This window comes from Pristiophorus japonicus, chromosome 17, assembly GCF_044704955.1.
Source record: "Pristiophorus japonicus isolate sPriJap1 chromosome 17, sPriJap1.hap1, whole genome shotgun sequence".
NCBI lineage: Eukaryota > Metazoa > Chordata > Chondrichthyes > Pristiophoridae > Pristiophorus > Pristiophorus japonicus.
The window spans coordinates 98,765,698-98,780,927 of record NC_091993.1 but is presented as its reverse complement, the minus strand read 5'-3'; the positions used below and the strand labels follow the sequence as shown (position 1 = coordinate 98,780,927).

Here is a 15,230-nt window from a genome sequence, read left to right as displayed (position 1 = left end):
GTCATTATGACCTTGTTAACAGAACTTTATAAAGTATTTTCAGCTCACCGTACCATTTTATGGGGTCTATGCTGCTTGGAAATCATGTCAGGTAAGCAGGTCGTGAGTTGTGTTACCATGAATTAATTCTTTTTATGGACAGCTGCAAATGTAATATCATAGCTCCTATCTCACAGCTGTTCACTTTCCAAGATCAAAAGCTGTTGCTTATTGCACTTGGAAGGCAGAGTGTGCTTTATGCAGGTTGCAAGTGTTTGGAGCAAACACTCTATCCAGTGTCACCTCATTGGAACAACCTCTCTCACCATTGACAGATCGCTTCTGTCATCTCAGGTTCACCTGCCATCTATTGCATTAGCATCGGTGCCCTTGAAACTATCTCACCTTGATTCTTGTAATCCCACCACGATCAGCCCCATCACCAGCAGCACCAGGCACACCAGCAGCACGAACAACACCAAACTTCTCCGCAATCGCCTGACACTGTACAGGACACAGGGCAACAGCACTCAAGCACATTGATGCCAGGGATGGTCTCACCATGTCCAGATTTGCTTCACTTGGCGATGTGCACCCTGGCTGCCACATGATGTACCAGGTTGGCACCACCCCACACCAGCACCATAAAGCATCCCTGCAATGCCCAAGCCATTCCTTTCACACTCATCACCATTGTGGGGGGGTACTGTTATGTCTCATCATTCACTGCAACTCACTAAGTTACTTCCAAAGGTGCACACAAATCTTTGCAAGAATGCAAAGTGTTGAAAAAAAAAATTTCAATGTTTGACAGCACATTAACAAAATCTTTATAGGAACATTGGCTTGTGTGTTGTTAGTTGATATGATTGGACGAGTGTGAGGGGTGGCTAGTGAGATGAGGAAGTGATAATGTCGATCGAGAGAGAGGGGGATGGGTGGAGGTGCAAGGTAAATTGGTGTGAGTAAGGATGTGTAGGAGTAGGGTAAGGAAGGTAGAGTGATGGGGATGTGCGTGCATGCTGAAACATTACTGCAGCACTCCTGTCCCATCAAGTTACATATTGAATGTGTGATACTGTGAGTGGAATTAAGCATGGCTGAAGCACCTTTTTGTATTTATTAAAGCTGCATTGCTTTTCCCATTCATCAAAAATCATCATTTTTGTTGAAAGACAAAAATGGGACATATAGTAATTTTTAAATTAAGTTTAAAGTAGTTTGAAGAAGAAGTTAAAGAATATGTACAGTGACCATATAAACAGAAAATGCTGGAAATGCTCAGGTCAGGCAGCATCGGTGGAGAGAGAAACAGAGTTAACCTTTCAGGTCTGGGACCCTTCGTCAGAAAGTGCAGGTGCAGGGAGAGAGGAGGGGAGGAGGCAAGAACTAAATGCAATGGCTGTAATAGGGTGGAAGGCAGGAATGATTTAAATGACAAAAGAGATGATGGTGCAAGGCAAAAGGGGGTGGTAATGGGACAATTAAAGAAACAAAAGATGGGTCGGGAGGAGCTGTAAGTAGCAACAGCAGAATCATTACCAGCACCTGCTGTCCGAAAAAATGGGAGCAGAGGTTATGATCTGAAATTGTTGAACTCGATGTTGAGTCCGGAATGCTGTAAAGTGCCTAATCGAAAGGTGAGGTGCTGTTCCTCGGATGTCCGCTGAGCTTCATTGGAACAGTGTAGGAGGCTGAGGACAGAGAGGTCAGATTGCAAGTGGAGAATTAAAATGGCAAGCGATTGGAAGCTCAGGGTCACACTTGCGGACCGAACGGAAGTGTTCAGCAAAGTGATCACCCAAGCTGCATTTAGTAAGAGATTCACAGCAGGTGGATGTTGCCAGCAAGGCTAGTATTTATTGTCCTATTGAAGTTGGTGATGAGCCACATTCTTGAATGGCTTGCTGGGCAATTTCAGAGGGCAATTAAGAGTCAACCACATTGCTGCGAGTCTGGAATCATATAAAGGCCAGACCGGACTAGGATGGCAGATTTCCTTCCCTAAAGGACATGACTGAACCAGATGGGTTTTTACTACTGATTCTAACTTTTTATTACAGATTTATTTAATTAACTGAATTTAAATTCAGCTGCCATGGTGAAATTTTAACCCATGTCTCCGGATCATTAGTCCAGGCTTCTGTGTTACTAATCCAGTAACATAGACTACTGTACCCCAATGTAGAGGTGATCGCATCATGAGGAGTGAATACAGTTTTAAATGACCAGGTTGAGGCCAGTGAAATGCATAAAGCACAATATGTATCCATACTTGAACAGGATGCAAGATCAGTACAAAAGCAAAATGCCGCGGTTGCCGGAAATCTGAAATAAAAACAGAAAATGCTGGAAATACTCAGCAGGTCGGGCGGCATCTGTGGAGAGAGAAACATAGGGTTGGATTTTCCTCACCTCAGCGGGTCCGGTGCGACCGATGTCGATGGCGACCCTACTGTTTGCTCTGAAAAATGTATTTACATTGATGAGGCTTTTCCCGGGCCAATAAGAAGAAGCGGGTCTGGTGACGTCTTTCAAGACGCGCCATCAGCCGGTTTCCTTAAAGGGACCGTGGTCAACTTTGTTTTGACATTTGTGCTGTCAGTGTTCTTCAGCATTGAGGTGCTGCAAACGCTGACGAGCACTGCACAGAGGTGCAAGGTTGCACCCACGCTCTCCCATAACTTCCTCCATATGCTTATGAAGGGAGTAAGAGCACGCAGGGAGGTCCTCTTCCCTTCCTATGGGCGGATGAGACCTCCTCATTGAGAACTAAACAGCCTGATTGCACATTGGAGAGGAGATCACAAGCAGAGATATCGTCAGGAGGATCAGGCTACAGTGGCGAAATCCTCTCAATGATCTCAGTAGATCACGATTATTAGTACAAAGCCACACTCACCTTCATCCTCCTGGGCCTCTCAGCACATCCCCATCACTCTGCATTCCCTACCCGACTCCTGCACATCCTTACTCACGCCAACTTACCTTGCACTTTCACCCATCCCTCTCTCTCTATCGACATTATCACATCCCCATCTCACTAGCCACCCACATCCGAGTCCAATCATACCAACTAACAACACACAAGGTTAGGGACTTGTGTGTTTTAGCCAATGTTCATATGAAGTTTTTGTTAATGTGCTGTCAAACATTGAAATCTTTATTTTCAACACTTTCTTGAACAGATTTGTGGGAATCTTTGGAAGTGGCTTAGTGAGTTGTAGTGAATGGTCATATATAACGGTACCCCCCGCAATGGTGGTGAGTGTGAAAGGAATGGTTTGGGCATTGTAGGGATGCTTTATGGTGCTGGTATGGGGTGGTGCTAACTTGGCGCATCATGTGGCAGCCAGGGTGTACAGCATCAAGTGAAGTAAATCTGGACATGGTGAGGCCATCCTTGGCCTCTGAGGCAGCAATGTGCTTGAGTGCTGTTGCCCTGTGCCCTGTGCAGCATCAGGTGATTGCGGAGAAGTTTGGTGCTGCTGGCATGCCTGGTGCTGCTGCTATTGGTGGGATTCTAAAGACCAAGGTGAGACAGTATAAAGGCCACCCATGTTGATATAATAAATGGCAGAAGAAATAGAGATGACAGAAGCATTCTGTCAATGACGAGAGTGTTCTTCCAATGAGGTGAGAGTGGACGGAGTGAGGAGATTGGAAAGCCTGCAGAATCTGTGCTGGAAATGGACTGAGAAACAGCTTTTGGCTGAGGAAAGTGATGATCTGTCCGGTGGGAGCTTCCACTGTACTTTTGAAGCTGTCAAGTAATCAGCTACATCAATGGCCATTCAACGCTGTCTCAGATTTACGGACGTCATCCCCGAGCAGCATGGACCCCATGGGCAAGCAGAGAAAATTCAAAGGAAAGGTTAAAAGCATGATTAAGAGTCTGTCAACAACCCAATAATTGGTTTAATTTGGTCGCCCGCCTCTGCGGGTCGGGTTGGATCGGAGATCACACGTGCACCATTGGGAAAGATGCATTGTGGCAACTTGACAGCGGGGTCGCGACCCATCGCCAAAGAAATCAAATTTCCCACCTGACCCACCACCGATGCTGCTTGCTGACCCCCCAGAAAATTCCGGTCAGAGTTAACGTTTCAGGTCGATGACCTTTCATCAAGATCTATACACCTGTACTTGAACTGCAAATTGCTCAGATTGAGAAACAACACAACACATTGGGCCCAAGTTTCCACATGATTTGCGCCTGATTTTTAGGAGCAACTGATGGAGAACGGACTATCTTCGAAATCGCAATTCTCCACATTTTTTTTTCTGCAGTCCTAGTCAGTTAGAACAGTTTCACTTTGGAACAGAATTTTTTCTTCAAAAGGGGGCGTGTCCGGCCACTGACGCCAGATTTCAAAGTTTCCACAGTGAAAACGTACTCCAAACTAACTTAGAATGGAGCAAGTGAAGATTTTTGTAGAACTGAAAAAACCTTGTCTACACATTAAAAAATCAGGCGCAGGTTACAAATTAGGCGTCCAGAACTAGGGGAGGGGAGGGGGGGGGGGAAGGGAAGTCATTAAATTCGACAATAAATCCTTATTTATACTTCTACAAATATTATACAAATAAATCCAACCTGAATAAACATTTATAAGCAAAGAAAAGATTAAATAAACCATCTTCCTACCTGTGTGAAAGTGCTTCAGTCAGCTCAGCGGTGTGGCGTCGTTCCCGCGAACGGGATGGAGGGAGGAGGCAGCCGTTCCCGACGGTGGGCGGGGGGTGAAGGAGGCAGTGAGAAGGCTGCAGGAAGCCTCAGAAGTTGAGCAGCCATTCCCGACGGCAGGGTGGGGAGAGGCCGTCGGGAAACGGCTGCCTCAACTTCTGAGGCTTCCTGCAGCCTTCTCACTGCTGCAAGAAGCCTCAGTGCTGATGTGCTGATGGCAATGTGCTTTTATTAAAAAATGTTCAAAAATTAAACAGCTACAAAGAACTACAAAAATGGCCGAGTGCCAATGTTTCCTTCACACTGCGCGTGTGCGAACGCTCCAACACGCACGCGCAGGGTTGCCGGCATGAAAAAAACTAATTTAAATGGTACCCGCCCCCTCCCACTTACAAAATCGGCGCGAGTGGGAGGCTCTGCCCCCCTGGGCGCCGCGCCAAGCAGACATGGAGCTGCAGGGCGCTCCAGAATCGCGCGTTTTTTTTCAGGCGCCGTTTTTGGCGCAAAAAACGGGCGCCCAGCTCGGAGGGGCGCCCGTTTGTTATCGTGTGGAAACTTGGGGCCGTTATGTGGGATATGGCAGAGGTTAGGCCAGATACTTTTCCTGGACCTGAAGAGAAGGACGAGACGAGCAGGAGACGAGATGATGGGAAGAAGAGGGGAATCCAGAAATTAAAGTCAGGAGCCTCTTGCGATGGGAGCCCATCATGGCTGAGACTGTCCAACTCCTGTGGTCTGAAATGTCCAGAACTGGTTGAAAACAAACAAAAGACTTGCATTGACATACCTCCAACTTCACAGCAAATGAAATAGATCAATTTCTGTCACTGTCTTTTTTAAATCAGTTCAGAATCCATCCCTCAGAGGCTTGAATTATCAGTCCAGGCCTTCGCCATAGCAAGGAACAGTGGGGGATGGGGTGGGGGAATAATCATATAACAGTTATCTAATTTTGGTTGCTTTTTAACAGAACCAGATAGGCCAAATTTGGTGTGGGGGGGAACAAGTGGATACATTGTTATACTGCAGTGCGTTGATCCTTAAAGGCCGGGGTCCTTAGAGGAAGCAGCGTGTAGTGGCACGGCCCGAAAATCAGCGCGGTTCCATCCTGCAAGATCATCAGCAGGCCAGGGCCATTAGAGGGAGCAGTGTGCGGCGGTGTGCAACTGCAGGGAGCAGCCCGTGCTGCTGCAGGAGGGCGATGGCTGACTGCAGTGCGGGCAGGTACAGCAGGAGTGGCAAGGTCGGGGTGAAGGAGCAGCAAGAGTTCGTAGAGGGATGAGATCGGGGCCCAGGAGAGGCGAGAGTTCGGAGACCAGGGGCAGCACGGGCCAGCCGATACTGCAATGATGTGCGCGCACTAGGTCCATGCAGCAGAGCTGGTCTCCAGTCGTCTTGGTTAATCCTTGCCACTGGGCCAAGACCTTGCTCTGTCAAGCCCGTGTGGTGGCTGGGGTGCAACGGACACCACACGTTAAAAAAAATCCATGCACAGGCATCTTCCACCCTTCAAGATGTAGTTCGGGTTCCGGAATATTAGGTCCTTCATTGAAACACCTGTGAACTCATCACTTTTCGGCATGGAAGCAAGTCATCCTCGCTTTGAGGGACTGCCTATGATGATGATGATCCTTAGTGTCCATATCATTGTTGCATATTGAATTGAAACAACTTTAGATGTGGAGAATTTCCAATTTTATATTAGGTTATAAAAACATGGGGCTAGACTTTCCACTTTGCTGGCTATCACCCAAAAAATGGGTGATGTTCCAGCCTTGGTGATGTGTCAGTCTTCATGATCGCTGGAATAGCGTCCATTTTCTGGATCGCGGTTGTTATATATGTGGACCTGTATTTACTCTGTACAGCCACCAGGGCTCATTCCCCGGAGTCCCAAGGGATCCCATAATCCCTTGGGAGCACAGGTATTTAAGAAGGCTTCACAAGTTGGAGAGGCAATCTGGAGACCTGCAATAAAAGACTACGGTCACACTTTACTTTGAGCTCACAGTGTTCAGTCTGACTCTTTCTCCATACACAACAACTGACGACGAGATTCAGATAGCGAACCCAAAGATGCAGAGAACACTGGGCATCCTGGAGAAATTTTCAGAGGGAGATGATTGGGAAACTTTTGTGGAGCGACTCGACCAATACTTTGTGGCCAACGAGCTCGATGGGGAAGAGAGCGCTGCCAAACGTAGAGCGATCCTCCTCACCGTCTGTAGGGCACTAAAGTATTGCCTCATGAAGAATCTGCTCTTTCCAGCGAAACCCACGGAGAAATCGTACGACGATTTGTGCACACTGGTCTGAGAGCATTTGAACCCGAAGGAAAGCATTCTGATGGTGACATACCGGTTCTACACGTACTAAAGGTCTGAAGGCCAGGAAGTGGCGAGTTATGTCACCGAGCTGAGACGCCTTGTGAATTTGAAGGACATTTGGAGCACATGCTCAGAGACTTTTTCGTACTTGGCATTGGCCACGAAACCATACTTCGCAAGCTTTTGACTGTAGTGACCCCAACCTTGAGTAAGGCCATAGCGATAGCCCAGGCATTCATTGCCACCAGTGACAATACGAAGCAAATCTCTCAGCACATAAGTGCTGCTACAAGTACTCTGAACAAAGTGATGTTGTTTTCGAATCGTAACGTACAGGGCAGGTCACACATACCTGCAGCTACACGTCCGCAGATGTCTCAGAGTCCATCATCAAGGGTGATGAATGCAAGGCCATTAACACCTTGTTGGTGCTGCAGGGGTGATCATCGTTTCCATTCATGCCGATTCAAGGATGCATTTGCAAGGGCTGTGGAACAATGGGTCGCCTCCAACGAGTGTGCAGGCGAACTGCTAAGCCTGTTAAATCTGCAAACCACCACATTGCAGAGGAGGACAGATCCACGGAGGATCACTACTAACAAGAGCCTCAGGTAGACGAGGCAGAGGTACATGGGGTGCACACATTCACCACGAATTGTCCCCCGATAATGCTGAAAGTTGAACGAAATGGACTCCTGGTGTCAATGGAGCTGGACACAGGCGCGAGCCAGTCCATCATGGGCAAAAAGTCTTTTGAAAGATTGTGGTGCAACAAGGCCTCAAGGCGAGTCTTAACTCCAGTTGGCACAGGACAAAGAACTTACACTAAAGAACTAATTCCTGTAATCGGCAGTGCTACCGTAAAGGTCTCCTACGATGGAGCGGTGTACAAGCTACCACTCTGGGTGGTACCAAGCGATGGTCCCACGCTGCTCGGCACGAGCTGGCTGGGAAAGATATGCTGGAACTGGAACAACGTCCGAGCGCTAACGCCCGCTGACGACACTTCGTGTGCCCAGGTCATAAACAAATTTCCTTCGCTGTTCGAACCAGGCATCGGGAAATTCCAAGGAGCAAAAGTGCAGATCCACCTAATTCCGGGGGCGCGACCCATCCATCACAAGGCAAGTGCAGTACTGTACATGATGAGAGAAAGGGTAGAGATCGAGCTAGTCCGGCTGCAACGAGAGGGCATCATTTCACCGATTGAGTTCAGCGAGTGGGCCAGTCCTATTGTCCCAGTCCTGAAGGGAGACGGCACCATCAGAATCTGTGGCGACTACAAAGTAACTATCAATCGTTTCTCCCTGCAGGACCAATACCCACTACCAAAAGCCGATGACCTCTTTGCAACGCTGGCGGGAGGAAAGATGTTCATGAAGCTGGATCTGACTTCAGCCTACACGACGCAGGAACTGGAGCAATCATCGAAGGCCTTCACCTGCATCAACACGCACAAAGCTCTTTTTGTTTATAACAAATTCCCGTTTGGAGTCCGATCAGCGGCGGCGATATTCCAGAGAAACATGATAAGTTTACTGGTCGGTCCCACACACCATGGTCTTCCAGGACAACATCTTGGTCACAGGTCGGAACACAGTCGAGCACCTCACCTGGAGGAAGTTCTTAGTCGACTCAACTGTGTGGGGCTCAGGTTAAAACGCTCGAAGTGCATTTTCCTGGCGCCTGAAGTGGAGTTCTTGGGAAGGAGGATTGCGGCGGACGGCATCAGGCCCACCAACGCGAAGATGGAGGCAATCGAGAATGCACCGAGGCCACAGAACATGACGGAGCTGCGGTCGTTTCTGGGACTCTTGAACTACTTTCGTAACTTTTTACCAGGTCTCAGCACTCTGCTAGAACTACTGCATGTCTTATTACGAAAAAGGGGCGAATGTGTTTGGGGCAAAAGCCAAGAAAATGTCTTTGTAAAAGTGAGAAAATTGTTATGCTCAAACAAATTGCTTGTGTTGTATGATCCATGTAAGCGTTTGGTACTAGCATGTGATGCGTCGTCATATGGCGTCGGGTGTGTATTGCATCAAACTAATAATTTCGGGAAACTGCAACCGGTTGCTTATGCATCCAAGAGTCTATTTAAGGCCGAGAGAGCCGACAGCATGATTGAAAAAGAAGCGTTCGCGTGTGTCTATGGGGTAAAGAAAATGCATCAATATCCGTTTGGGCTAAAATCCGAATTGGAAACTGACCTTAAGCCACTTATATCCCTGTTTTCCGAGAGTAAAGGGATAAATACCAACGCATCGGCCCGCATCCAGAGATGGGTGCTCACATTGTCCGCATACAACTACGCCATCCGCCACAGGCCAGGCACAGAAAACAGCGCCGATGCTCTCAGTAGGCTGCTATTGCCCACAACGGGGGTGGAAATGCCACAAACCGCAGATCTAGCCATAGTTATGGAAGCATTTGAGAGTGAGCAATCCCCCATCACTGCCCGGCTGATCAAAATCTTGACAAGCCAGGACCCCTTATTATCTCTAGTCAAAAGCTGTGTGCTTCACGGGAGCTGATCCAGTGTCCCAGTGGAAATGCAGGAAGATATAAAGCCGTTCCAGCGGCGCAAAGATGAAATGTCTATACAGGCAGACTGCCTTCTATGGGGCAATCGAGAAGTGGCCCCCAAGAATGACCTCCACAGTACCCACCCAGGCATTGTAATGATGAAAGTGATAGCCAGATCCCACTTGTGGTGGCCCGGTATCGATGTGGACTTAGAGTCCGCTGCCACCACTGAAAGCCTGCGGGCCATGTTTGTCACACACGGCTTACCCGATGTCCTGGTGAGTGACATCGGGCCATGTTTTACCAGTGCTGAGTTCAAAGAATTCATGATCTGTAATGCGATCAAACATGTCACATCTGCCTCATTTAAACCAGCGTCCAATGGTCAGGCAGAGAGAGCAGTGCAAACCATCAAGCAAGGCTTGAAAAGGGTAACTGAAGGCTCACTGCAGACTCGCCTATCCCGGGTCCTGCTTAGCTACCGCACGAGACCATACTCACTCACTGGGATCCCACCTGCTGAACTGTTCATGAAAAGAGCACTTAAGACAAGGCTCTCATTAGTTCACCCTATCTACATGAACAGGTAGAGAGCAGGCGGCTTCAACTAAGTGCTTACCATGATAGTGCAAATGTGTCACGTGAGATTGAAGTCAATGATCCTGTATTTGTATTAAATTATGGACAAGGTCCCAAGTGGCTTCCCGGCGCTGTCATGGCCAAAGAGGGGAGCAGAGTGTTTCGGGTCAAACTTTCAAATGGACTCATTCACCGGAAACACTTGGACCAAATCAAATTCAGATTCACGAACTACCCTGAGCAACCCACCTTGGACCCTACCTTTTTTGATCCCCCAACACACACACCAGTAGCAACCGACACCACGGTTGACCACAAAACAGAACCCGTCATCCACAGCAGTCCTGCAGGGCCCAATACACCAGGCAGCCCAGCAAGGCCAGCTGTACAGCAGCCCAGCAAGGGCCCAACACACCAGACAGCCCAGTAAGGCCAGCTGTACAGCAGCCCAGCAAGGGCCCAACACACCAGACAGCCCAGCAAGGCCAGCTTTACAGCAGCCCAGCGAGGGCCCAACAAATGATTCAACAGCACCAGCTTTCACACCGAGGCGATCAACCAGGGCAAGAAGGGTCTCAGATCTACTCACATTGTAAATAGTTACACTATTGACTTTGGGGGGGAATGTTGTTATATATGTGGATCCTTATTTACTGTGGACAGCCACCAGAGGGCTCATTCCCCAGAGTCCCAAAGGATCCCATAATCCCTTGGGAGCACAGATTTTTAAGAAGGCTTCACAGGTTGAAGAGGCACTCTGGAGACCTGCAGTAAAAGACTAAGGTCACACTTTACTTTGAGCTCACAGTGTTCAGTCTGACTCTTTCTCCATACACAACAGCGACTTTCGGTTTAGCGAGGGTCCAGCGATATCTCAGCAATGTTAAATATGCCCAGCGATGTGAAATGGGCCCAGCGATATCCCAGTGATGTTAAATGCGCCCAACGATGACCCAGTGATGTGGAAGACAAAACTTCCCTAGCAACGGCCTTCTGAGCATGCATTTTGTTTTGGTGGACAGGTTTTCCTGCGTTTTGGGAGGTCAGGGGTCATCCACACATGCGCAGAAGGGAGAGGGAGAGAGAGGATAGAACGAGAAGAGGAAGGCAGACACAGAGAGGAGAGAGAAAGAGAAGATTACAGGAAAAGAGAGAGAGATAAAGAGATGTCTGATTCAGAACACATCTGGAGGGGGGGAGGAGAGCTCCAAAACTCATTTCTGATGAGGTTAATGAGGCCCCAGTCATGGAGGTGCACTCCTGGTGGGCCCAATTAACCCAGGGAAACCCCCACCCCTGGCGTATCGCAAGCTATGGGGCGAGATCGCTGATGTGGTCAGCTCGGCTTCCCATGAGGCGAGGGGGTCCAATGAGTGCTGAAAGCGCTGGAACAGCCTAGTTACTTCAGCAAGAGTAAGGAGGATTTTATATTGTAATGATGCAAATTGTAATTATATTTAATCTTCTGGATTGAATTTAAGCTTGTTATTCTTACATACATTACATATATTCCCTGCTAAGATCCAGACAGTGTTAAGTCTCTCTGGCTGCTGTCACTTACACAGTGACCCATCATGGACCGGGGGAAGAGCTGCCCTTGCTCACTGTCTGCCCTGGGACACTTTTGTACATTAGCTCCTGTCATTGCCGAGTTCAGTGAAGATTGTAGTCGAGAGAGATGAAGTGTCAAGCATTCGCTCCTAAACGCGATCTTTGTTATAACCGTGCATCAATTGTAGATAAAAACCCTAGTAGCAAATAATGTTGGAAACTGTTGACTTTGCATGATAGTACCTGAGCTCATGCCATGCTCTTGTCACGTTTGCAGAGGAAGTTATCTAACAATAGGAGGGAGCAGAGGCGCACCGGGGGAGGCTCTGCTCAGCTCCAGCAGCTGTCTGAGATCGAGGAGTGTGTGGCGGCGCTTGTGGGGGCCGACAGTCGCTTGGCCACCACTCGTGGTGTTGCAGAACCCACCCATGCGTCACGTGAGTAATGTGTCAAGCAGTGTTAAATTAATGTTAAAGTAATGTAACGTCATTTACTTATAATCTATGAATTATATTATGCATGCAGCCTCTGTGCTACTCTCAGACTGACAACATAAGAACATAACATAAGAGCAGGAGCAGGCCATTTGTCCATTGTTCATTTCTCTGACCGCTCCCCATAAACCTTCACTCCCTTATCGTTCTGTCTATCTCTGACTGATCCAGCCTCCGCAGCTCCCTGAGGCACTGAATTCCACATAGCTGTACTACCATATGTACTACCAAATGATGCATTAATCTGTAACGTCTCTTGGTCACATTTATTATAGTAGTGCTTCTCCTCGTACGTATACCAGCGCAGTGCAAGATTCATGTATACCCTTCTGTTCTAATTGTGTTTTGCAGGTCACCTAGCACCAGAGGCGCAAAGGGAGGCACTAGCAACAGCACCAGCAACGCTGGAGGTGCTCATGACCACGGGTGGTGAGGAAGAGCATGAAACTACCGAGCCTGAGGAGATGGAGGAGGAGGATGCCCTTAACACCCATAACATCCCTGAGACAAGTGCTTCACCTGTGGGACCTGCGGCCATGAGTTTGTTTTTGAACAAAGAGGTAGTGGGACCAAGCGGCATGCAGCTGGCGATGCCAAGGCGCTCATTAGTGCTCACGCAGACCCCACGGAGGTCGGGTCAGTGCAGTCAGCACACGCCTAACCTCGCTAATCGGATTGAAGGCTTGACAAGACTGTGCGAGGAGACTGTCGCGATTAATCGCAAACATCTTCAGGCGTTTGTGGAGTTCACGCGGGACTTTTCCTGCGTGTCTGCTCGCCAAGCGGAGGCATCGCAGCAGACGCTCATGGAGTTGCGTGCACAGACACAGGACACAGCGCTGCACCCCAAGGCGCCATGATTCAACGCACCACAAGCACCAGCACACAAGCAAGTCAGGAGGAAGCACTTCCTTCTGACTCGGAAGGCGATGTCCCAGCTTCGTCTTCCCCTGCAATACCCGCCCCGCTCCCCCCAACATCTGATCGCGCCCCCATCACCCCCACCATGTCAGGAAGTCTTGACATTGCCTGCTACACGTCATCTCGGTACCTGGGGACCAAAGCAAGCGGGTGGGGCTAGGACACGGGGGGGTTGGGTCCAGGATCTGAGGGAAATGTGGCCGTAGGTAGGGAGGGGGAGTGTAATGTTTTTTATATTGTTAATATTGTTCAAATTGTTTTTTTGTTGTTTTTAATGTTGTTTCACAGTTGTGGGGTAGGTGTTATTTTAAAATAGTTAACACATTTTGTTAATATAATAAAACATTTTTATTTAACTTTACAATTGTTGTGCAGTGTCTTCTAATAATGTAAGTTAAGGTAAAACATGAATGCAACTGTTGTAAAACAATGGCCAGGTCAGACCAGGCAACTGCGACTGTCCCCAATGTAAGTTCATGCAAAGCGTTCATTTATGAGCTGCTGGCACAACTGCGGGTAACTTCCACGGGGTTTTTACTGTCTTGCGCCAGGGGTGGGGGGAAACCATGGATTCATCACCAGACTGATTTTCCTCCCCGAGGTCCTCACCAGCCTCCTTCTCCTCCTCCTCCTGCCCCTCGTCATCTGCTTCTTCTGCCTCAAATCCTTCCTGAGGTGGACCGGCTGCCCCATCTGGCAATTGTTGTCCTCTCCTTATAGCTAGGTTATACAACTTGTAGCACACCACAGTAAACTCAGCAACCTGGTCAGGGTGGTGTTGTAAGCTGCCTCCAGAGTGGTCCGGGCATCTGAAGCACTGCTTGAGCACTCCAATTGTCTTTTCGACGATATTGCGTGTAGCTTTCGTTGTAACGCTTCTCTGCTTCCGCAGGGGGGGGGGGTCATGAACCAGTGATAAGGCCATATCCTTTATCCCCCAACATCCAACCATGACCTTGTGGCTGACTGTCAAACAGGTCAGAGACGGCGCTCTCACACATGATGTGCACACCATGGATACTGCCTGGAAATTTAGCATTAACTGCCATGATTATTTGGTTGTGGTCGACAATGAGCTGCACATTCAGGGAGTGGAATCCCTTTCGGTTACGAAACATCTCCGCGTTCTGTAAAGGTGCTTTCAGGCCGATGTGCGTGCAGTCTACTGCTCCCTGCACCTTGGGGAAGTTTGGTATTCTCGAGAAACCCAAAGCCCTCCCAGTATGTGCCTCCCTGGTCATAGGGAAGCTTATAAAGTCCATCCTGCGAGCGGAAAGGGCTTCAATCACCTGTCGAATGTGCAGCGTGCTGAGAGATACCACAGATGTCGCCAGCTGAAGCCTGAAAGGAGCCTGATGCGTAGAAGGATAGTGCCGCAGTAACCTTTACCTCAATGGGCAGTGAGGTCCTGATGGTGCTAGTAGGCTGCAGATCCCCCTTGATGAGCTGGCATATCTCACGAATGACCTCGTTTCGGAAGCGCAGCCTCCTAAGGCACGTGCTATCAGACAAGTTGAGGTAAGATTTATTTTCCCTGTAAGTTTGTCGGCTGTACGTCCTCCGCCTCCACATTAGTCTGCCACCTCTTCAATTGGCCCCTTCACTAACCCTTCACTTAACTTAACGTCAGGCACCAGCATTTGAGCATTTACAAGTAATGGTAGAGAAGCTACAGGCCCCATCACTATATCACTATTATCACTATCACTGTTGATATAAACGCACTTTCTACCAAAATAAATAAAAATATAAATATATGTATAAATGTGAGTGGATCTATCAGTAACAGACCCTTAAATAACTCTCAAATTATAAGCCACTTGTTTATGCAACCTCCTCACTTCCTCCGATGTTGAAAATGGCATCCGTAATGCTGAGATTCAGTGAGGAAGGCCTGGTAAAAGCAACTTTTCTCCAGCGATATCCAGCGATGTTCTCAGCGATCGATCAGGCTGCCGATGTGTGGGCGATGTGCCAAAAGTTGCGCTGGGCGATGTGTGGGCGATCACCTCAGCGATCACCTCGGCGATGTGAGCCGAAAGTTGGGCCGGTGATGTTCTGCCCAGCTTTCGACTTTTGATTCAATTTGGGCAATAGCCTGCCTTTTGGGATGATATATGGGCACTAGCCCAGCGATCTCAAGTGGAAAGTCTAGCCCGTGGTTTT

The 15,230-nt window shown here is 48.5% G+C and overlaps 1 protein-coding gene across 1 annotated transcript; it reads left to right on the top strand.

Moving 5' to 3' along the window:
- The first annotated feature begins 2,416 nt into the window (after positions 1-2,416).
- On the top strand, positions 2,417-13,003 carry LOC139228010 (uncharacterized). Its single transcript, XM_070859160.1, has 4 exons — positions 2,417-2,452; positions 3,437-3,514; positions 11,927-12,086; positions 12,495-13,003. The coding sequence occupies exons 1-4, from the start codon at positions 2,417-2,419 to the stop codon at positions 13,001-13,003; spliced, it is 783 nt and encodes a 260-aa protein (XP_070715261.1).
- Positions 13,004-15,230: the final 2,227 nt, after the last annotated feature.

Coding starts and splice junctions, on each gene's coding strand:
- LOC139228010 (XM_070859160.1), top strand. CDS start 2,417: ATGTCGATGGCGACCCTACTGTTTGCTCTGAAAAAT. Junction 2,453..3,436: donor TACTGTTTGCTCTGAAAAAT/GTATTTACATTG, acceptor TGCCCTGTGCAG/CATCAGGTGATTGCGGAGAA. Junction 3,515..11,926: donor GTGGGATTCTAAAGACCAAG/GTGAGACAGTAT, acceptor TCACGTTTGCAG/AGGAAGTTATCTAACAATAG.